This window comes from Coregonus clupeaformis, chromosome 28 (assembly GCF_020615455.1).
Source record: "Coregonus clupeaformis isolate EN_2021a chromosome 28, ASM2061545v1, whole genome shotgun sequence".
Classification (NCBI taxonomy): Eukaryota; Metazoa; Chordata; class Actinopteri; order Salmoniformes; family Salmonidae; genus Coregonus; species Coregonus clupeaformis.
In genome coordinates, this window is record NC_059219.1 from 14,571,749 (window position 1) to 14,596,192 (window position 24,444).

The 24,444-nt window shown below is 46.3% G+C and overlaps 1 protein-coding gene and 1 pseudogene across 5 annotated transcripts in view; both read right to left on the bottom strand.

The window, feature by feature from the left end:
- The window catches only part of LOC121542872 (hemicentin-1), a 58,903-nt gene extending 37,647 nt beyond the window's left edge, over positions 1 to 21,256 (bottom strand). For 3 of the 5 annotated variants that reach the window (XM_045208620.1, XM_045208618.1, XM_045208619.1), the window contains exons 1-8: positions 21,101 to 21,256; positions 20,597 to 20,848; positions 20,206 to 20,481; positions 19,553 to 19,804; positions 19,113 to 19,388; positions 18,612 to 18,863; positions 18,221 to 18,496; positions 17,567 to 17,818 (exon numbers count right to left, since the gene is read on the bottom strand). In XM_045208620.1, coding sequence (XP_045064555.1) covers positions 17,567 to 17,818; positions 18,221 to 18,496; positions 18,612 to 18,863; positions 19,113 to 19,388; positions 19,553 to 19,804; positions 20,206 to 20,481; positions 20,597 to 20,848; positions 21,101 to 21,221 — 1,957 coding nt within the window. In that variant the 5' untranslated portion in view covers positions 21,222 to 21,256. The remainder of the gene's footprint in view (positions 1 to 17,566; positions 17,819 to 18,220; positions 18,497 to 18,611; positions 18,864 to 19,112; positions 19,389 to 19,552; positions 19,805 to 20,205; positions 20,482 to 20,596; positions 20,849 to 21,100) is intronic. The other 2 variants (XM_045208621.1, XM_045208622.1) reach the window with 2 other exon arrangements.
- A 391-nt stretch (positions 21,257 to 21,647) lies between these two features.
- Positions 21,648 to 24,444, bottom strand: LOC123482073 (annotated as a pseudogene).

The window sequence follows — 24,444 nt, forward strand, 5'->3', positions numbered from 1 at the left end:
TGAGTGGAAAGGGATCAAACACATGGTTTTCAGGTGTTTGATGCCATTCCATTTGCTCTATTCGGGACATTATTATGAGCTGTTCTCTCAGCAGCTTCCTGTGCTATCATGTATGTTTCCAACCACAGGGAGTGCTGCCCAGGGGTAAGATGCCCAACCCCCTGCGGGAGAGGAATGCCCAGGTCAACAAGCTGGTCCAGGAGGCCGTGTCCTCCCTCTCCCACGCCTCCCTCCTCCTTTGTACACTCGGACGGCAGCATCTCCCACCAGGACCTGTATGACTACCTCCACCTCACCCCTCAGGGCTACCAGGCTGTGTGCCAGCCGCTACACGCCTACCTCAAGGGCCTGCTGGAGAAACAGGCCAAAGACCAGCTGATGGAGAACTGATGGCCAATGACCAAATGACCCACTCACTACATCAGAGGTACAAACCCTGGTCCTGGAGAGACACAAGATACAGGCTTTTAGCACATTCACTACTTTTAGAACACTTTTTAGTATTTTAGTGCAGGCTTTTGTTCCTACCCAGCTTTTGTTCCAACCCATGATTCAAATAATGATCTAGTCCTTGATTGGTTGAATTTTTTTGAATGCTGGGCTGGAAGAAAAGCCTACACTAAAAAGAACCAGGGTTGGTAACCACTGCACTACTCTACTCTATTGGACCGTACTGTGACTTACCACCAAAATGGCTGAGTAGAGGACTGCTAATTACTAATAGGATCAAATGTCTATGTTGCTAGTCAGATTTGACCGCTTAACACCGTTGGAGATTTGATTGATCTGATTTGAGAGATTATCCTTCTCTTTAGTTTCATGCTGTATGGTGTATATTATGCACAATATGCCAGGATCTCTCTCTTCTGGCTGATGGATACATTATAAGAGCTTCCCCACAGAAAGGTTAGGAAAATCTGAAAGCAACCATAATAAAGGTTTGTTTTGTTTCCTCTGTCAAAATAACCACATTTCCTGTCTTTTTATTTTTATCTTTACTTTGAAAACATATACAGTCCTAATGATCTGAATGGTTACTAATAATATCATTTTAAATCCCTTTAATGGTGTGTCATATGTGTTTAGACAAGGAGACCGTTTACGGTGACGATGCAACAAGGCATCACTTGGCCAGTTGGCTCCACTGTTAAAGCATTACTTGTTTCCGGTATCTGTTTACCACAGTTGCTTTTTGTTACTTGTGAAGATTTACCCTGAATATGTTTTATTTTGTCTGTACAAATATGGAGAATGAAGTGGAAGGGTATGGTGTATTTGGAGTGAATGATGAGGGCATTTCAAAGTAGCGCTGAAACTGGTGGGTATTTGGCTTGGATACAATATGATACTGTAGTCAGTGTGTATGAATGTGTTGTAGCTAGCTTATGCTTGTCTTGCACTCTTTATTCAAAGGCAGTCACTCCACGTCACCCAAGACTCCCTATAAAAGGCTGCTTTGACTGTTTGTACAGTGGGGAAAAAAAGTATTTAGTCAGCCACCAATTGTGCAAGTTCTCCCACTTAAAAAGATGAGAGAGGCCTGTAATTTTCATCATAGGTACATGTCAACTATGACAGACAAAATGAGAAAAAAAAATCCAGAAAATCACATTGTAGGATTTTTTATGAATTTATTTGCAAATTATGGTGGAAAATAAGTATTTGGTCAATAACAAAAGTTTCTCAATACTTTGTTATATACCCTTTGTTGGCAATGACACAGGTCAAACGTTTTCTGTAAGTCTTCACAAGGTTTTCACACACTGTTGCTGGTATTTTGGCCCATTCCTCCATGCAGATCTCCTCTAGAGCAGTGATGTTTTGGGGCTGTCGCTGGGCAACACGGACTTTCAACTCCCTCCAAAGATTTTCTATGGGGTTGAGATCTGGAGACTGGCTAGGCCACTCCAGGACCTTGAAATGCTTCTTACGAAGCCACTCCTTCGTTGCCCGGGCGGTGTGTTTGGGATCATTGTCATGCTGAAAGACCCAGCCACGTTTAATCTTCAATGCCCTTGCTGATGGAAGGAGGTTTTCACTCAAAATCTCACGATACATGGCCCCATTCATTCTTTCCTTTACATGGATCAGTCGTCCTGGTCCCTTTGCAGAAAAACAGCCCCAAAGCATGATGTTTCCACCCCCATGCTTCACAGTAGGTATGGTGTTCTTTGGATGCAACTCAGCATTCTTTGTCCTCCAAACACAACGAGTTGAGTTTTTACCAAAAAGTTATATTTTGGTTTCATCTGACCATATGACATTCTCCCAATCCTCTTCTGGATCATCCAAATGCACTCTAGCAAACTTCAGACGGGCCTGGACATGTACTGGCTTAAGCAGGGGGACACGTCTTGCACTGCAGGATTTGAGTCCCTGGCGGCGTAGTGTGTTACTGATGGTAGGCTTTGTTACTTTGGTCCCAGCTCTCTGCAGGTCATTCACTAGGTCCCCCCCGTGTGGTTCTGGGATTTTTGCTCACCGTTCTTGTGATCATTTTGACCCCACGGGGTGAGATCTTGCGTGGAGCCCCAGATCGAGGGAGATTATCAGTGGTCTTGTATGTCTTCCATTTCCTAATAATTGTTCCCACAGTTGATTTCTTCAAACCAAGCTGCTTACCTATTGCAGATTCAGTCTTCCCGGCCTGGTGCAGGTCTAGAATTTTGTTTCTGGTGTCCTTTGACAGCTCTTTGGTCTTGGCCATAGTGGAGTTTGGAGTGTGACTGTTTGAGGTTGTGGACAGGTGTCTTTTATACTGATAACAAGTTCAAACAGGTGCCATTAATACAGGTAACTAGTGGAGGACAGTGGAGCCTCTTAAAGAAGAAGTTACAGGTCTGTGAGAGCCAGAAATCTTGCTTGTTTGTAGGTGACCAAATACTATTTTCCACCATAATTTGCAAATAAATTCATAAAAAATCCTACAATGTGATTTTCTGGAATTTTTTTTCTCAATTTGTCTGTCATAGTTGACGTGTACCTATGATGAAAATTACAGGCCTCTCTCATCTTTTTAAGTGGGAGAACTTGCACAATTGGTGGCTGACTAAATACTTATTTTCTCCACTGTATATACTGCTTATGTAGGCCTACCAGTCTCTACTTGACGATGTTTGTGTTGCTGATCTTGAATGTTGATTGTGGAAAAGCTGAATTTGATGTCAAAATGCAATGCATTAAAAACCAATGAAAGCTTACAGTATGTATTGACATTGCTTTGTTTGCAGCTTCCAACCACTGAAGTGTGTCTGCACGATGGCTGTTCAAAGAAAAGTTTTTAAACCAAAATAATAACATAATTGACCTTTAGCTCTAGCTTGTCAAAACATCCAGTGTGTGTGTTCCAGTGAGTGTGTTTTGATTGCTTAATGTACTCAAACTAAAGGGTGCAGCGAGAGTACACATGGAACGCAACAATGGAGAGGTTTATTGGATTGGGATGACCAAACAGTTTTATACCTGCATGTGATGTTGTGAGCACATCCAAAATACTGTACCTGTACGTGTTGAGTTATGCCTGAGCAGAGAACCACAACTAGAGAGCTGTCTAGTGACACACAGTACTCTGATGAGACGTTGGAACCACTCTTTCGTATGGTTAGTTGGCAGTGTCAGTTGTCTAGATGTATTTGTTTACCAGTTCCACCTTACAGAGATATCATCGACGTGGGAGTGAATGAGCCAGCCAATCCAACATAGTGGTGTGGAGCACAATACCATGACTGATTAATGGAATCCAGCAAGTACCAAACCGTTATGCCGTGAAATAATGTTAATGTCCTGTGATAATCAATGTAAGATTTGACTCGGTTCAAATATAATTTCTAACCCTTTTACACAAATAAACTGGCATTTAGTTTGCTCTAATCGCTTGAATGATGATCTGGGCAGCATACTGACCTATCAGATCAATGACGTTTTTATTTCCTTATTACTTTGCTAGACGAATAGTTGATCATTGTCTTAATGTTTGCCAAGGAAACACAATCACAGTGTCTGGCTGACAGTTTCAAGCAGCCTTCAAGTCTTCAGCTGAACATTCTATTTAAAGAACGTTATTTGTTAGTTTGCTCTGAAAGAAAGTATATTTATTGAACATAAGCTATGAAGGCAGAAGAGTGTTTTGCCATAGACACTATCACATGTCAGTGTCATGAACGGCCCTCATCCACCTGTCAGGCTGACTTCACTCATCTTTAACTCTATGAGGTGTTGTTTTGGCCAACGTCCACTCTTTCCTAAACACTTGGCATATATAACACAACAAGCCACAAGGCAGGTGTGAGTGTCGGTAGGGGGACACGCTTCATACAACATGGCCCATTTCATCTCAGACTGAGACACATGTCTATATAAAGGGCTTTAGTTACTGCAGTGTTTAGTTGTTCATTCAGTAGTAGCTGCAGAGGTTATATTGCACATTCACAAGGATAGTGTGGACATAGGAATGGGATTTATGATGCTTTTGCTGTTCTGTGTATTGGCATTCACCGGTCAAGGTAAAGTATTGAACATTCTGTTTGATTTACTGTTGAATGTATTTGGCTTTATCATGTACAGTGAGTTAAAGCAGGTTACACTTAATAAAGCTGCTACTGGTGTGCATGATTTGAGGTGTCTGTGAAAGCACTACATTTAGCTCTTAACTCATAGGAATACTTGTACACAAATTGACATGTGAATTTGATTGTTTCTTTCTGATGTTTTGAGCGTTTCATGAAGCATTGCAGACATACATAGCCATCTCATAGCAGTTGCATACAGACATCTATCATACAGACAGACATATCCGTCATACATAAATGTCCATCATACAGAAATATCCATCATACAGACGTATCCATCATACTGTCACGATCGTCGGGAACAGAGGACCAATGCGCAGCGTTAAATGCAAACATATTTATTTAGTGATGCACGAACAAAATAACAAAAACGATACGTGACGTCCTTAGCTCAAACACTACCTACTAGGAACACGGAACAAGATCCCACAAACACTGAGGGAAAACAGACTGTTTAAATATGGTTCCCAATCAGAGACAACCAGCAACAGCTGAGACTCGTTGCCTCTGATTGGGAACCACTCTGGCCAACATAGAAATACAATAACCAGAATGGAAAACAAAGAGCACAAAACATAGACTCTACACACCCTGGCTCAACATAAAAGAGTCCCTAGAGCCAGGGCGTGACAGTACCCCCCCCCAAAGGCGCGGACTCCGACCGCGCCAACAGAACACCACAGGGGAGGGACCGGGTGGGCACTCCGCCTTGGCGGCGGATCCGGCTCTGGGCATGATCCCCACTCCCTCTCTAACCCCCCACAGTACCCCTGGTCCGGTCTGGCCCTGCTGGCCGGAGCTGGACTGAACACTGGTGGAGCGGATTGCGCTAGCTCCGACGTGGAGCAGCTGACCGGTACCGGACCAGGCAACGGTGGAGCAGGCACGGGCCGTGCCGGACTGACGACGCACACCACTGGCTTGGTGTGGGGAGCAGGAACAGGCCGAGCCGGGCTGACGAAGCGCACCACTGACTTGGTGCGGAGAGCAGGAATGGACCGGGCCGGGCTGGCGACGCACACCGTAGGCTTGGTGCGAGTGGCAGGAACAGGCCGGGCCGGGCTGGCGACGCGCACCGTAGGCTTGGTGCGAGTGGCAGGAACAGGCCGGGCCGGGCTGGCGACGCGCACCGTAGGCTTCGTGCGAGTGGCAGGAACAGGCCGGACCGGGCTGGCGACGCGCACCATAGGCTTGTGCGGGAAGCAGGAACAGGCCGGACCGGGCTGGCGACGCGCACCATAGGCTTGGTGCGGGAAGCAGGAACAGGCCGGACCGGGCTGGCGACGCGCCCCATAGGTTCGGTGCGGGGAGCAGGAACAGGCCGGGCCGGGCTGACGACACGCACCACAGGCTCGATGCGAGGAACAGGAACAGGCCGGACCGTACTGGGGACACACACCACTGGCCCTATGCAGGGATCAGGAACGGGCCGGACCGGACTGGTAACACACCCCAGTACCTCTCGCCGTGCCTCCACACTTTCCCTCTCCTCTGTGACCAGTGGCCCCCTTAACCTGGCGGCCTCCTCTGCACACCCGCTGGACCGCTCCATCGCGGCCTCCTGCTGCCCCGTCGTCCACGGCGTGAGCCCCTCCCTAAAAAAATTCTGGGGTTCTCTCCTCCCCGTGGGCCAGGCCTCTATAGTTCTCGCCCAACTCTCGCTCTTCTGCTTCCAACTCCAGCCATTCTGCTCTTCATTTGGCTTGACCCAGTCGAGACTCTTCCTCCACTGCTCCCAAGTCCACCCTCTCTGCTCCTCACTAGGCTTGACCCAGTCGAGGTTGCCACGGAGATCCGCTAGCGATTCCCCTGGCGATGGCTCCTGGTCACGCTGCTTGGTCCAGTTTTGGTGGGATCTTCTGTCACGATCGTCGGGAACAGAGGACCAATGCGCAGCGTTAAATGCAAACATATTTATTTAGTGATGCACGAACAAAATAACAAAAACGATACGTGACGTCCTTAGCTCAAACACTACCTACTAGGAACACGGAACAAGATCCCACAAACACTGAGGGAAAACAGACTGTTTAAATATGGTTCCCAAACAGAGACAACCAGCAACAGCTGAGACTCGTTGCCTCTGATTGGGAACCACTCTGGCCAACATAGAAATACAATAACCAGAATGGAAAACAAAGAGCACAAAACATAGACTCTACACACCCTGGCTCAACATAAAAGAGTCCCTAGAGCCAGGGCGTGACACATACAGAAAATCCGTCATACAGACATATCCATCATACAGACATATCCGTCATACAGACATATCCATCATACAGACTGTGATGCCACGAGAGGCTACCGCTTCCAGCGGGGTTGCCCAAGTAGTGCAAGGAGTCCAGGTTCAACCAAAACAAGGATTTTTTTTAAAGGTCTTCGGCAACTAACGAAATTATAACACAATTCTCTTCTTCCCCGAGCCCACCCTCCAGACCGTGTCTCTTCCCTTCCAAACAACTCCAGCCCATCAGCCCCTGATTGGTTTCAGCTGCGTGGGAAGATTGGCCACAGAGGGTTGGAGTTCCCGACCATACCAGCAGATGGAGCCATAGCTGTCTGGGTTTGCAGCCACCTCAGGGGATGTAACGTCCCTCCAGGACACAGCCTCTCGTGACATCACACATCCCCCTCCTCGGGACCGACGTCCTCGTCGGGGTAAAGGCAGTGAAGAAGGCATCATGCCGGGAGAGGGCGTCCGCATTTCCGTGGTGCTTGCCAGCCCTGTGGACAACCGAAAAGTTAAACGGTTGCAAGCTCAAAAACCATCTGGTTACTCTACTGTTTGATTCCTTGTTCTTGGCCATCCACTGCAGAGGGGCGTGATCAGATACCACCATGAAACGTCGGCCCAGGAGATAGAACCGAAGGGACTCCAGGGCCCAGACTACAGCCAGACATTCCTTCTCCACCGTTGAATAGTTCTTCTCTCTTGGAAGTAACTTCCTGCTTAGGTAGAGAATGGGATGTTCTTCCCCGTCATGTGCCTGGGTGAGGACAGCACCCAGACCCACCTCGAAGCATCCGCTTGGACCATGAATTCCCTTCTTGAAGTCTGGTGCCACCAGGATCGGACTGGAGCAGAGTGCTCGCTTCAGGTTGCGGGAAAGCCGCCTCCGCCGCAGGGTTCCACTTCACCATTCGTGAGTGGCGTTTGGTCGTCAGCTCCGTCAATGGTGCCGCTATGGTAGCAAAATCTGCAATAAAGCGTCTATAGTAGCCAGCGAGGCCCAAAAATGACCTTACTTGCTTCTTGTTGATGGGCTGCGGCCAGTCCTGTATGGCCCGCAGTTTGGCTTCCTGTGGTTTGACCAACCCCCCGCCCAATGGTGTACCCCAGGTAGTTTGTCTCACTGAAGGCCACCTTGCACTTCTTCGGGTTTGCCGTGAGCCCTGCTTCCCTGAGCGAATCCAGCACCGCTTGTACCCGGGGTAGGTGGCTGGCCCAATCCTGACTTTGTATAACCACATCATCCAAATAAGCCGCTGCGTGCACTCTTGTGGGGCGCAAGGACTCGATCCATCAGGCGTTGGAACGTGGCAGGTGCCCCGTGGAGACCAAACGGAAGTCGGGTATACTGGTAGAGCCCCCCTCCGGGGTGGCAAAGGCTGTCTTCTCCTTAGACGCCGGGGTCAAGGGCACCTGCCAGTAGCCTTTTGTGAGATCAAGAGTGGTTATGAAACGAGCATGCCCCAAGGAGTCTATTAAATCATCGACACGAGGCATTGGGTATGCATCAAATTCAGACACTTCATTCAACTTTCGATAGTCATTACAAAATCGTACTGAACCGTCGGGCTTGGGAACTAGTACTATGGGACTTGCCCAGGCACTGTGGGACTCTTCGATTACTCCCAACTCCCGCATCTTCCTTACCTCCTTCTGTATAACCACTTTACGAGCCTCTGGCACGCGGTACGGGCGCTGGTTTACCGTTCGGCCAGGCAAGGTGCGGATCTCATGTTGGACCACCTCTGTGTGACCGGGAAGGGAGGAGAAGACATCCTGGTTCTGCTCCACGAGTTCCAGGGCCATCTGTCGTTGATGTGGGGACAGATTTGGACCCAGCTGAACCTCTTCTCGCGCCGGTTCCTGGGTCTCTGTGGGGGGTAGAGAGCTAAACAGCGCCTCTCTGGCGTGCCACTTCTTTAAAAGGTTAACATGATAAATCTGCTCAGTTTTCCTCTTATCTGGTTGCCTCACCTTGTAGTTTACTTCTCCCATGCGTTCAATGACCTCATATGGTCCTTGCCAGGTTGCCAGGAATTTGCACTCAACGGTTGGCACCAGGACCAGCACTCTGTCCCCCGGCTTAAACTCCCTGGGCTGAGCAGATCTGTTGTAGGAGGCTTGCTGTTGCCGCTGACTGGCCTCCATGTGTTCCCGCATCATGGGATAGATGGCCTTCATTCTCTCCCTCATAGCCCCTACATGGTCGATCAGTGTCCGCTGTTGGCATGGCTGCTCCTCCCAGGCCTCCTTGGCGATGTCGAGCAGTCCTCTGGGTCTGTAGGAAAGCAAGAGCTCAAAGGGTGAAAAACCAGTAGAAGACTGAGGTACCTCTCTCACCGCAAACAATATGTATGGTAACAGCTGATCCCAGTTGCGCCCATCTTCCCCTACCGCTTTCCGCAGCATGGATTTTAGTGTTTTGTTAAAACGTTCGACTAGGCCATCTGTCTGGGGGTGGTAGACCGAGGTTCTCAGCTGTTTGATTTTCAGTAAAGCACAGAGTTCTTTCATCACCCTGGACATGAATGGAGTCCCTTGGTCCGTCAATATCTCTTTTGGGATTCCCAGACTAGTTGAGAGACGGAACAGCTCCTTGGCGATTTGTCTGGATGTAGCCTTCCTCAGCGGAATGGCCTCCGGTACCGGGACGCATAGTCCAGAATGACCAGAATGTATTGATGTCCCCTGGCACTTTTCGGTAAGGGCCCGACTATGTCTAATCCAATCCTCTCAAAAGGAGTTTCGATAATGGGCAAGGGAATGAGCGGGTTTCTATATGTGGGCTTTGGCGCAACCTGCTGACACTCAGGGCAACTACGGCAGTAGTTCTCTATCTCTTTGTGTACTCCTGGCCAAAAGAAACGTTGCATGATTCTTTCCTTAGTCTTCTCTACCCCCAAGTGGGCCCCTAGCGGGTGTGTGTGGGCTAGGTTGAGTACTGTGGCCCGATAGGGCTGTGGCACGAGGAGCTGTTCATGCACTTCCTCATTTTTCTTGACTATCTGATATACTAACCCCCGGTTTACTGCGAAATGGGGGTAAGTAGGGGTTGTCTTATCACCTAACACTACACCTTCTAATACCTGCACATTTCTTAAGGCATTTGCAAGAGTAGGATCTTGTAATTGAGCCGTACCATACTGGCCTGTGAGAGGGGGAAGCTCTTGGGTGCCTGGGACGTCTTCTTCACTGGAGAACGGAGCACTTTCCTGGGCTGCGTTCTCTTCTCCCGTATCCGGACCAGTCTCGGTGTCGGTCTGGGCACCTGCCATCCCTATCAGAGCCCGGGCGGGAGTGAGTAACTCGGAGGATTGCACCGGAGCCTTCCCAGGATGAGTCTTGCCTCTCCGTTTCCGAGGTACTCGGGTTATCCTCTCCTGAGACTCTCTCCAGAGTGGGTAAAAGGCTGGGCAGTCTCGTCCCAATTAGGACAGGGACGGGGAGGGAATCAACCACCCCCGCCGTCGTGTGTATGGTTCCCCGTGTGCTGGTCATTGTAAGTTCAGTAATGGGGTATTCTCTGGTGTCCCCATGGACACAGGAAACTGGGAGGACTTTCCCCGGGGTCAGACACGTTGGGCCCACCAAATCCTTACGCACCAGGGTGGCCCGGCTACCAGAATCCAGTAAGGCCTCCACATCATGGTGATTCACAGTTACCGGGCAGGTGGGGGGGTCGATCTGGGCCGCCATCTACGACTCCCAAGAGCGAGGCAACCCGGTGTGTGGGTGCTGAGCTGGAGGACTCCGCAGTGGGCATAGGTTCATCGGCTGGTTTCCCACACTGCCAGGAGATATGTCCCATCTCCCCACACCGGTAACACTGTCGAAGTTTCCCCCTCCTGGTGTACTCTTCTTGGACCCGCCTGGTTTCTGGCTCCCCCTGGAGCCGGGATAGGTCCTGACGTGGCTGGGTTCGAGACCTTGGGGTCCTTTGGACGGGTCCTTCCCATTTGTGGTGGGGCCGCACTCCTGGGGTCTTTTCGGGAAGCATTCAGCATCTCCGCTGTGGCCTGGTACTTTTCCACAGCTTCCACGGTCAGATCAGCCGTGGTCAAGGCCTGTTGACTGATGAACCGTTTGCCTCATAAGGCAGGGCGCGTGAGGTAACGATCCACCACAACGGCCTCCACCACCGCCGCTGCTGTATTCCTCTGCGGATCCAGCCATTTCCTTGCGATTCGGACCAGTTCATGCATCTGCGCCCGAGGAGGTTGGTCTGGTTGGAAGGTCCAACTGTGAAAGCGCTGGGCCATACCAAATTTTGTGAGTCCATATCTGCTGAGGATCTCAGACTTCAGGGCATCATAGTCAGTAACCTGGTCAGGGCCCAGGTCCCGGACAGCATTCAGCGCTTCCCGGTTAGAAAGGGGGCTAACAGACCAACCCACTGTTGCTTGGGCCAGGCTTCCCTAGTGGCCGTGGCCTCAAATGCATGCAGGTATGCCTCAATGTCATCGGGTAGCTCCCATCTTAGATATAAAGTCACTTGCCTTTATTGGGCGGGTATTTTGGACCACCCTCTGTCTCTGCAACTGCAATTCCTCTGCCTTCAGAAGGTTGGCTTTCTTTTGCTCCTCCAAGAGAGCCACGTTTGCTTGCATCTGGGCTTGCTGGCCAGCAACAAGGGCTTTCAATATGTCCTCCATTTCAGTCGGCGGGGAGCCTACGGCCAACTTGGAAAACTGGGTGATCAAACCTTCGGTATCCTCCTCTGACATGCACTATTAACGCTTGAGCGTGCCCGTGTTCTCCACCATCTGTGATGCCACGAGAGGCTACCGCTTCCAGCGGGGTTGCCCAAGTAGTGCAAGGAGTCCAGGTTCAACCAAAACAAGAATTTTTTTTAAAGGTCTTCGGCAACTAACGAAATTATAACACAATTCTCTTCTTCCCCGAGCCCACCCTCCAGACCGTGTCTCTTCCCTTCCAAACAACTCCAGCCCATCAGCCCCTGATTGGTTTCAGCTGCGTGGGAAGATTGGCCACAGAGGGTTGGAGTTCCCGACCATACCAGCAGATGGAGCCATAGCTGTCTGGGTTTGCAGCCACCTCAGGGGGATGTAACGTCCCTCCAGGACACAGCCTCTCGTGACATCACAAGACACATCCATCATACAGAAATATCCGTCATACAGACATATCCATCATACAGACATATCCATCATACAGAAATATCCGTCATACAGACATATCCATCATACAGACATATCCATCATACAGACATATCCATCATACAGACATATCCATCATACAGACATATCCGTCATACAGACATATTCATCATACAGACATATCCATCATACAGAAATATCCGACATACAGACATATCCATCATACAGACACATCCATCATACAGAAATATCCATCATACAGACATATCCATCATACAGACATATCCATCATACAGAAATATCCGTCATACAGACATATCCATCATACAGACACATCCATCATACAGAAATATCCATCGTACATTCAGTGCATTCGGAAAGTATTCAGACCCCTTGACTTTTCCACATTTTGTTACATTACAGCCTTATTCTAAAATTGATTAAATAAAAAAAATGATCATCAATCTACACACAATACCCCATAATGACAAAAGCAAAAATGTATTAAAAATTAAAAAAACAGATACCTTATTTACATAAGTATTCAGACCCTTTGCTATGAGACTCAAAATTGAGCTCAGGTGCATCTTGTTTCCAATGATTATCCTTGAGATGTTTCTACAACTTGATTGGAGTCCACCTGTGGTAATTTCAATTGATTGGACATGATTTAGAAAGGCACACACCTGTCTATACAAGGTCCCACAGTTGACAGTGAATGTCAGAACAAAAAACAAGCCATGAGGTCGAATGAATTGTCCGTGGAGAGCTCCAAGACAGGATTGTGTCGAGGCACATATCTGGGGAAGGGTACCAACAAATGTCTGCAGCATTGAAGGTCCCCAAGAAAACAGTGGCCTCCATCATTCTTAAATGGAAGAAGTTTGGAACCACCAAGACTCTTCCTAGAGCTGGCCGCCCGGCCAAACTGAGCAATCGGGAGAAGGGCCTTGGTCAGGAGGTGACCAAGAACCTGACAGAGCTCCAGAGTTCCTCTCTGGAGATGGGAGAACCTTCCAGAAGGACAACCATCTCTGCAGCACTCCACCAATCAGGCCTTTATGGTAGAGTGACCAGACGGAAGCCACTCCTCAGTAAAAGGCACATGACAGCCCGCTTGGAGTTTGCCAAAAGGCACATAAAGGACTCTCATACCATGAGATACAAGATTCTCTGGTCTGATGAATACAGGATTAAACTCTTTGGCCTGAATGCCGAGTGTCACGAATGGAATAAACCTGGCACCATCCCTATGGTGAAGCATGGTGGTGGCAGCATCATGATGTGGGGATGTTTTTAAGTGGCAGGGACTGGGAGACTAGTCAGGATCGAGGGAAAGATGAACGGAGAAAAGTACAGAGAGATCCTTGATGAAAACATGCTCCAGAGCGCTCAGGACCTCAGACTGGGGCAAAGGTTCACCTTCCAACATGACAACGACCCTAAGCACACAGCCAAGACAAGGCAGGAGTGGCTTCGGGACAAGTCTCTGAATGTCCTTGAGTATCCCAGCCAGAGCCCGGACTTGAACCCGATCTAACATCTCTGGGGAGACCTAAAAATAGCTGTGCAGCGACGCTCCCCATCCAACCTGACAGAGCTTGAGAGGATCTGCAGAGAAGAATGGGAGAAACTCCCCAATTCCAGGTGTGCCAAGCTTGTAGCATCATACTCAAGAAGACTCAATGCTGTAATCGCTGCCAAAGGTGTTTCAACAAATTACTGAATAAAGGGTCTGAATACTTATGTAAATTTAATATTTCCGTTGTATTTTATTTTATACATTTGCAAAAATTTATAAAAACCCGTTTTTGCTTTGTCATTATGGGGTACTGCGTCTAGATTGATGAGGGTAAAAACATTATTTAATCAATTTTAGAATAAGGCTTTAACGAAACAAAATGTGGAAAAAGTCAAGGGGTCTGAATACTTTCTGAATGCACTGTACGTATCCATCATACATAAATATCTGTCATGCAGACATATCCATCATACAGAAATATCCGTCTTACAGACATATCCATCATGCAGAAATATCTATCATACATACATATCCATTCTGATTATCCTCTCTACCAAGGGATTCCTGAAACTGATGTACAACGTTCAGATGTCAGTGTAGCTACAGTGGAGGACCTAGGGAGAGTTGGAGACCAGATCAACCCCCCCAGACACCATGACAGACTGTGTGACTGTAAGGGTGAGTGATTAGGAAGTAATTGCTATTTGTCCAGTATGTATATTTTAAGGATATACAGTAATTTGTGATTTTTGTAAGTGGATACAATCCTAGCCTGCTTTTCAATCTGTTTCTGACAGCTCATGATTGTAATGTTTTTGGATGGCAAATAGTTGGCAGATCCGAATGGCACTCAGGCTAACACAGCAGTTTGCTTTGTGTCACTCAGGGAGGAGGAGAGAGGGTTTGAGTGGAGGCTGCCTCTGCCAGGACTCTGCCAAATCCTACCGCAAGCCCAGGAAGGCCTGTGAGTAGCCCTGTGTTTCTGTAACACTAACAGCAGTACATTGAAGTGTTACTAAAATACTTGTTACAGTGGAACAGCAGTACATTGAAGAGTTACTACAATACTTGTTACAGTGTACTCTCCCAAAGTCACTAATCTGTGTATCTCTCTCCCATCCTCTCCAACCTACGCACAATCCAGTTGTGGCAATGTGCTTAAGGAAAGGATTCAAGAATCAGTGGAAATGCCCGAAGATCATGGAAAGGGTAGAGAGGTCAAAGGGTGACCAAGGCAAAAACTTCATGAGCATTCCAATTTAAAGAGTTGACCTTTAATAACTACTTTATAAACCTTGAAACCATGTTTTGTAATCTCACATTGCTCTCTCAAGAACCATGACTGCTTTTTTAATAAACATTTATTATATAATTATACTCCTTTGTAATACACGTTTTTTTATAACAAGTTTCACTATGTGTGTGGAGTGATTTCCAATGTATTATTTTAGCATTTTATAATTCGATTTCACATTTCCTTTTGTGTGTATTGTGCCACTCTAACTCCTTCTGTAGCTACTTCATTAAATCCATATTTCTTCACAGCGATTTTGCCGATAAAGAAATCACCCAAGATTGCACCATTCAGTAGGACAGGTGTGAAAAGACAACACTTTATTTAAGACAATAATTAATGAAGAGGAAATATAAACATAAGACAACAGCACAAGCCTACATCTCCTCCGAGGATTTACAAGCTTATACATTAAATAGGTGCAAAAACAAGCCATGTTTTACATAAACACCAGTTAAATGTATTATCGTTTGAAACGTTTTACCTCTAAGGTATTTATATGCTAAATAAACCTGAATTTGTACTTGAACTACAGAGTTTACATACATGATCAAACACAGAACAACACAGAAAGGGACTCAGTGAATGGACTCCAGGGCAACAGTCACAAGGGCAGTGAATATCTAAGAACATTGAATTAGAAACAGAAATAGGCAGTGCAGCTGAGCAGTGGATGTTTGCCCCTTCAATTACCATGTTGAAGACCAGTTTTCAAGATTGTTGTTTTTAAAAGGAATATCAGTTTATAGAGATGATTGACATAAAAACACATTGTGGAGGTGGGTTCTATTCTAAGGGGATAGACCTCTCCCTTCTGACCTCTTGTTGACTCTCTCCTCACAACCTAAAAACATTGGAAAGGAGCTGAGCATACTAAACCCAGCCCTATGGTGGCAAGATGGGGCAATCATAATATCGACAATACCACTTATTCCTATCCAGTCCTTTCTCAGGTCAGTGAGGGTAGAGGGAAGGGAGTGATTGGCTCCCAGCCAGCAGACAGACATGCATTGTGCATACTGTGGTGGTCTCAGTGGTTGATCAGAAGCAGAGAGAGAGAGCTAGCAGGGCCATCAGCATCAGACCAACTCTGGACTGGAATGGAGGGGCAGTCGAGTGGCCTGGGAGAGAAAGGAGAAAGGGAGAGGAGGGGAGGCAGGGGAGGAGAAATATAATATAATTTAAAAATTGTATTATTCTTGATTCCTGTCTGTACCCCCCAGTTCAGCGTATGTCTTTATTGCATTTTCCCTGATGCATGAAAATTATCCTTGCACAAAGAAGTATGCCAATATTAAATACCAAGTTCCAACATAATAAAAACAACTTTGTGACATTTGATTACTCATTACATCCCACCTAGGTCTTACTACAACAGCCGACCCACTTACCAGTGACATCCAGACTGATGGTGTTGGACATTGAGATGTTGGTCACAGGGTTCTTGGCCACACAAGTGTAGTTCCCTGCATTCTCCAAGGAGGCGACAACAGCTATCAAAGGACCAGTCCCCAGCACTGATTGGTTGTTGAATTTCCACCCGTACTCGCTGGTTGGCTGGGAGTTGGCAGAGCACTTCATCGTGGCTGTGATTACTGAGCCAATCACCACTGACACTGGGCCAGAGATGTCCACACTCAGAGGGCCATCTACAGAAAGAAGTTTAGAGAGGGTGGGATCATAACAGGGAAAAGTCTAAACGGGCTACTTGGGACATCCAACTCTTACATCACCCCATTGAAGTTGAAATTTAAAACAGTTAAGGTAAGGGTTAATGTTAGGGCTAGGTAAAGGTTAAGGTAAGGGTAGGGGTTAAGGTTAGGGTTTAGGCTAGGGACATCCCAAGTATCCCGGATAGCACTAACCATCATAACAGTGGTGGGTTTCTGACTGTTTCTACATTATATAAATGCGTATCTTTTAAAATATTACTAAAACGCCAGTACTTACAGTTCACCAGTAGCTGGTATTTAGGGCTGGTGTGTGGACCAAAGATGTTGGTGGCGACACACTGATAGTTTCCATTGTTATACACCTGGACTGGACTGAAGTGCAGAGAGTTGTTGGAGATGGTGATGTCAGAGTTCAAGGTGTTGTTCAGGATCAGAGGCAGGTTGTCCTTCATCCAGTAGATGGTGTCATAGCGCCCGGTGACATCACAGGTCAGGGTTAGGTTGTCAGATGCTATCGGTATTTTGCTTCGTTTCACCATCACCGACTTTATAGCCTCTGTGAGGAGAGAGGATGTGTATTGCTTTATGTACAGTATCAAGTTTTGTAATTTGGTAAAATGGTTAGTTCCAGTGATGCAATAGTTGGATATATAAAACATGTACATATAAAACAAATGGTTGTACGATCTGATAGATGGTAAATTGCTGTTTTATATTACTGTTTTATATATTTCATGTTTTATATAATTATATCCCCTTAGTATGAATAGATTGTTTTTTATATCTTTAGAGATTGAAAGTAGCGTTAGGTTTAAGCTCTTTGTGTATGAGAAGTGTAATTATTTAGTGGACTGCAGTGTGCTGTAGGAATGTATACTCCCAAGGCCTCTCCTGACTGATGAGAAGTCCTGTGATAGGCATGGAGGAGCACAGATAAATCTTGGGTGATGGAAAAGTACATCTTTGTGGAAGGAGAGGGTGAGAGCTAAGGGTATACTGTAAGTGGACACTGCACTGTATTGAAAGGATGTGTTCATCTGTACATCTTCGCTGAGTAAAGATTAGAAATGTTTGGGCTCTTTGTATGATAAATATGTTTATTGTAATTATTATCAGATTGTAAATGAACACAACAAAGCAAATAATCTACAGTCTGACTTACCAACAACAGTGAGCATCTTGGAGACAGTGCTGTTTCTGCCAGTGATGTTGTTGAAGGCCACACAGGTGTACTCCCCATGACTGGCTAAGGTCAGTGGGCCAGTCTCATACACTGAGTCAGATGCCACCTGGGAGCCATTGAAGAACCAGCTGAACTGGCTGAGAGGCTGAGAGGAGGCCGAGCAGTTGAAGATCACGCTGTGTCCTGTTTCTCCTAATGCTGGTCCTGTTATAATAGGCATCTCCGGTCCATCTATGATACAAAAGACAATCAGTTAGACCAGGGGTGTCAAATTCATTCCATGGAGGCCCTAGTGTCTGCTGGTTTTTGTTTTGTCCTTTCAATTAAGACCAAGACAACCAGGTTTGGGGAGTTCCTCACTAATAAGGGACCTTAATACATCAATCAAGTTCAAGGGAGGATCAGAAAAACCCGCTGACACTCGGCCCTCTGCGGAATGAGTTTGACAGATGTGAGTTAAACCCATCATCTGTCATTGGCCAGAAGTTTAAAGGACATCAACATATGTCATATGGTATACAAGGTTTGATCCAAACCATCACATTGGCTTTATTACAATATTTATAAAGGAAGTTCTCAAAGATTCCACCTCAGGCCATCGGGTCAAAGTTGAACTTGATAATAACTACTCACAGTTGACGGTCAGTCTGTAGTCTGGGCTGGTCATGTTGCTCAGGGGGTTGTAGGCAGAACACTGATAGTCTCCGTTGTCAGAATGCTGGACAGAGTTGAATGTCAGTGTATTGTTGTTCATAGAGAAGTCTGTTCTGTTGTCAGCATACAGAGGCCAGCCGTTCCTCATCCAGTGAATGGAGTAAATGGTTCCAGCGGTCTCACAGGTCAGAGTAAACATGTAGTCTGCTATTGGCTGGGCACCGATGACTTTCACCGTGGCCATGGTTACTGGGTCTGTGAAGAAAACGTCAGTATCACAATAATATTGACTACATCACAATCACTGTATGTTGAATGGCCTATTTCTACATGTACAAGTTAAACAGTTTGGATGTCTCTTCTGTCTTACCAATGACGGTGAGCATCTTGGAGACAGTGCTGTTTCTTCCAGTGATGTTGTTGAAGGCCACGCAGGTGTACTCCCCAAGACTGGCTAAGGTCAGTGGGCTAGTCTTATACACTGAGCCAGTTGCCACCTGGGAACCATTGAAGAACCAGCTGAACTGGCTGAGAGGCTGAGAGGAGGCCGAGCAGTTGAAGGTCACGCTGTGTCCTGTCATCACTATATCCGGACTCGTGATAACAGGTCTCTCTGGACCATCTGGGAAACACAAGATGATGAAGATATTGAATGAGATTAGCTATTGGAAATGCCATTAGTGTGCTTGCCTTGGTTTGACCCCAGCAATACCCAGCCATCCCCTTGGTTTTCTTATAATGGTGCCAGAAGTGGCCTCCAAACCTACCCCAATTCCATTACTATAAATTCCATCTTGCCCTCATTATAGGTCAAAATTAGAATTAAATAGGCAAATATCAAGTTTGGTTTTGGGCCATAATAACTACTCACAGTTGACGGTCAGTCTGTATTCTGGGCTGGTCATGTTGCTGAGTGGGTTGTAGGCAGAACACTGATAGTCTCCGTTGTCAGAATGCTGGACAGAGTTGAATGTCAGTGTATTGTTGTTCATAGAGAAGTCTGTTCTGTTGTCAGCATACAGAGGCCAGCCGTTCCTCATCCAGTGAATGGAGTAAACCGTTCCAGCGGACTCACAGGTCAGAGAGAATTTCTCGTTCAGTATTGGCTGGGCTCCAATGACTTTCACAATGCTCATGGTCACAGGTGCTGTGTAAAGTAGATCAAAGGGGTTTTATGCACTTTTTATCTCAACTTCCAACTTATTATCCTGTAGGTTCAGCAGCATGTGTGCTGTGTCTAAAACCAACTGAACACAAACACAGTAAAGCAAGTTTTAGTTCCTTGATTTTAAGTAGCAGTTACTGACTCACCAACAACAGTGAGCATCTTGGAGACAGTGCTGTTTCTGCCAGTGATGTTGTTGAAGGCCACGCAGGTGTACTCCCCATGACTGGCTAAGGTCAGTGAGCCAATCTTATAAACTGAGCCAGTCGCCACCTGGGAACCATTGAATAACCAGCTGAACTGGCTGAGAGGCTGAGAGGAGGCAGAGCAGTTGAAGATCACGCTGTGTCCTGTTTCTCCTAATGCTGGTCCTGTTATAATAGGCATCTCCGGTCCATCTATGATACAAAAGACAATCAGTTAGACCAGGGGTGTCAAATTCATTCCATGGAGGCCCTAGTGTCTGCTGGTTTTTGTTTTGTCCTTTCAATTAAGACCAAGACAACCAGGTTTGGGGAGTTCCTCACTAATAAGGGACCTTAATACATCAATCAAGTTCAAGGGAGGATCGAAAAACCCGCTGACACTCGGCCCTCTGCGGAATGAGTTTGACAGATGTGAGTTAAACCCATCATCTGTCATTGGCCAGAAGTTTAAAGGACATCAACATATGTCATATGGTATACAAGGTTTGATCCAAACCATCACATTGGCTTTATTACAATATTTATAAAGGAAGTTCTCAAAGATTCCACCTCAGGCCATCGGGTCAAAGTTGAACTTGATAATAACTACTCACAGTTGACGGTCAGTCTGTAGTCTGGGCTGGTCCTGTTGCTCAGGGGGTTGTAGGCAGAACACTGATAGTCTCCGTTGTCAGAATGCTGGACAGAGTTGAATGTCAGTGTATTGTTGTTCATGGAGAAGTCTGTTCTGTTGTCAGCATACAGAGGCCAGCCATTCCTCATCCAGTGAATGGAGTAAATGCTTCCAGCGGTCTCACAGGTCAGAGTAAACATGTAGTCTGCTATTGGCTGGGCACCGATGACTTTCACCGTGGCCATGGTTACTGGGTCTGTGAAGAAAACGTCAGTGTCACAATAATATTGACTACATCACAATCACTGTATGTTGAATGGCCTATATCTACATGTACAAGTTAAACAGTTTGGATGTCTCTTCTGTCTTACCAATGACGGTGAGCATCTTGGAGACAGTGCTGTTTCTTCCAGTGATGTTGTTGAAGGCCACACAGGTGTACTCCCCAAGACTGGCTAAGGTCAGTGGGCTAGTCTTATACACTGAGCCAGTTGCCACCTGGGAACCATTGAAGAACCAGCTGAACTGGCTGAGAGGCTGAGAGGAGGCCGAGCAGTTGAAGGTCACGCTGTGTCCTGTCATCGCTATATCCGGACTCGTGATAACAGGTCTCTCTGGACCATCTGGGGAAACACAAGATGATGAAGATATTGAATGAGATTAGCTATTGGAAATGCCATTAGTGTGCTTGCTTTTGTTTGACCCCAGCAATACCCAGCCATCCCCTTGGTTTTCTTATAATGGTGCCAGAAGTGGCCTCCAAACCTACCCCCAATTCCATTACTATAAATTCCATCTTGCCCTCATTATAGGTCAAAATTAGAATTAAATAGGCAAATATCAAGTTTGGTTTTGGCCAGTAATAACTCACTCACAGTTGACGGTCAGTCTGTATTCTGGGCTGGTCATGTTGCTGAGTGGGTTGTAGGCAGAACACTGATAGTCTCCGTTGTCAGAATGCTGGACAGAGTTGAATGTCAGTGTATTGTTGTTCATAGAGAAGTCTGTTCTGTTTTCAGCATACAGAGGCCAGCCGTTCTCATCCAGTGAATGGAGTAAACCGTTCCAGCGGTCTCACAGGTCAGACAGAATTTCTCGTTCAGTATTGGCTGGGCTCAATGACTTTCACAATGCTCATGGTCACAGGTGCTGTGTAAAGTAGATCAAAGGGGGGTTTTTAAGCACTTTTTTATCTCAACTTCCAACTTATTATCCTGTAGGTTCAGCAGCATGTGTGCTGTGTCTAAAACCAACTGAACACAAACACAGTAAAGCAAGTTTTAGTTCCTTGGTTTTAAGTAGCAGTTACTGACTCACCAACAACAGTGAGCATCTTGGAGACAGTGCTGTTTCTGCCAGTGATGTTGTTGAAGGCCACACAGGTGTACTCCCCCATGACTGGCTAACGTCAGTGAGCCAGTCTCATACACTGAGCCAGATGCCACCTGGGAGCCGTTGAAGAACCAGCTGAACTGGCTGAGAGGCTGAGAGGAGGCCGAGCAGTTGAAGGTCACGCTTTGTCCTGTCATCGCTATATCCGGATCTAGTTACAGCAGGTCTCTCTGGTCCAACTGTTAAACACAAGAAAATATGGTTAATCTTATGGTTTGACTATTTTGACAAAGTTCAGTAAGAAATTAGCCTCTGGCGAAACCCTCATAGGAGCAGGAGCCTATCTCCTGTTTCCTGTAGCTTGTTGCAGCTTGATGTATAAGTATATCCCTTGGACAGGACGCTAGTCTATCACAGGCCCTTATCCCGATTCTATCTCCTTAATGCTGAGTGCCTATGTAAAGACACATTGGGTCCCATTTTTACAGTCGTTGGTATGTCTCGTCCAGGGATCAAACTCCCAACCTTCTAATCTCAGGGGACACTCTAACTACAAGGCCACTGAATTGGTTTTATCAGACAAAGATTACCAGCTCGTGTAATACTCACAGTTCACCACAAGCTTGTATGCCATGCTCTTCAGGTTGCTGACAGCATTAAAGGCCTCACAGAGATATTCTCCTCTGTCAGAAAACTGGATTGGGTTGATAACCATTGTCTTGTTGTCCGTAGAGAAGATTGTTCTGTTGTTTAGGGATATTAGCTGGCTGTTTATCAGCCAGTGAATGTAGTCTACAGGTCCAGTCACCTCACACCGCAGAGTGAACGACTGATCCAGTATTGGTGGCTTCCCATCACTGTTCAACGCAACTGCTGATATCGGCTCTAGGGTAAAAAGAAGAGGAAGAGTCATTTGTCACGCTGTACTTCACTCTGATCGGTGGTAAAATACCATTATAAACTGTGTGGTTATCAACGTAATTAGAGCAGTAAAAAACAATGTTTTGTCATACGTTGTATAGGTTCTGATATACCATGGCTGTCAGCCAATCAGCATTCAGTGCTCGACCCACCCAGTTTATAATTAAGCAATAAGGCCCGAGGGGGTGTATCCAGGCACTCCGCGTAGCGTCGTGCATAAGAGATTTTGTATATTGGCCATATACCGCACCTCTTCGGGCATTATTGCTTAATTATATAACATTCTATTCATAACCATCAATAATCAAATATTCACTACCAACTATATGACATTTCGTAACAATGAATGTTGCCTCACCCACGATCTTTATCATTGTGGTCAGGGTGGCGAATCGGAGTGTGACATTGTTGTGGGCTAAGCAGGCGTAACTTCCTGTCTGGTTCTCCCTGGTGCTCTGCAGACTGAGCTGTGGGCTTTGCTCGTTGAGGAACGCCCCATTAAACATCCACTTGTAGGACACAGCGGGTTTGGACTGAGCGGAGCAGGACAGAATGATGTCAGAGCCCGTATTGTAGGCTGTATGTCCTATGGTCATCTCAGGAAGTACCATCATGGTGAGGTTACTTGGGCCATCTATGGGAGGAACCAATAACAATGATGTGTTGGGTAAACATTACCTAGAATATGTTTCCGTCCTGCTCTACGAAACACAGTGTACTAATGATCCATGCAAATAATGACCTGGATCATGTGGACACAGAGGAATGGTTAGGGATGAAAATAGGCATATTGCATCATTGCATGGAATGCTAGCTCTCAATGACAATGTACAATCCATGTCTGTTGTGCGTGATTCGTACTGCATGCTCTGATACTCACATCTAACATTGAGGCCAATGGGCTGGCTGGTGCCATTGCTGATTCCGTTGATGACCCCACATCTGAAAGGCCCTTCATCGTATCGTGTCACACTGACTATGGTGAGAGTGCTGTTCCCACCACCAAGCCGAACTCTGTCACTGGCTGTTACCTCTGGAGCTGCCATTCAGCCAGCGGTAAGAGAGGGAAGTGCCAGAGGAGACGGAGCAGGTGAAAATACAGTATCGTTCAATTCCACTAGATCAATGGCGTTGGCCCTTAGAGTCACGTTTGAAATGAGCTCTGTGGGTGAGAGAGTAGATGGCAGTCAAGATAAGATGGATATGTCTCAAGAAAGTGTTTTGTGTGTTACTGAATTACAACCATATAGTTGATGTTTTGATTCACACTGTAAAACTTTTGGAAATCAATCTAAATATGCTATTTTATTTTATTTACTTATCATAGAGACCAAGTTACAGGATTGAGCGCTGTAGAGCCCTTAGTCTCTTTGCACACACATAAAAAGTATTGTGTAAAATTTGCTCATACTCTGTGATCTGTTCAGGTTCATTCTTTTCAGAGGTATTATGAAGGCCAACTTCACTATAGTTTCAGAATACATTGACACATTTAAGTGTTAGCTTTCCATGTCAGGAAAATGACCTTGCCTTTTATTATTGTGACAGAGATGAATTAATCATTGATAGAGAATGTATGTGCATCACTGGAGGCTGCTGGGGGGAGAATTACTCATAATAATGGCTGGAATGGAGTAAATGGAATGGTATCACAAACATCTTTTTCATATTTGATACCATTCCATTCACTCCATTACACTCCAATTCCAGCCATTATTAAGAGCTGTCTTCCTCAGCAGCCTCCACCGATGTGCATACATGTTTGCATGTGAACCTGCGTGCAAGAAAATATGTGAATAGGCAAGTAAGTGTGCAGGTGAGTATGTGTGCGAGCAATGTGTGTGCCAGTGAGTGAGAGTCTACCATCATAGAAAGATAAACAGAAAGGCAGTGGTCAGTTCCTTACCCTGGACAGACAAAGTCACCACAGCGTTCAGGACTGGCTCCATTCCCTGGACAGTATATC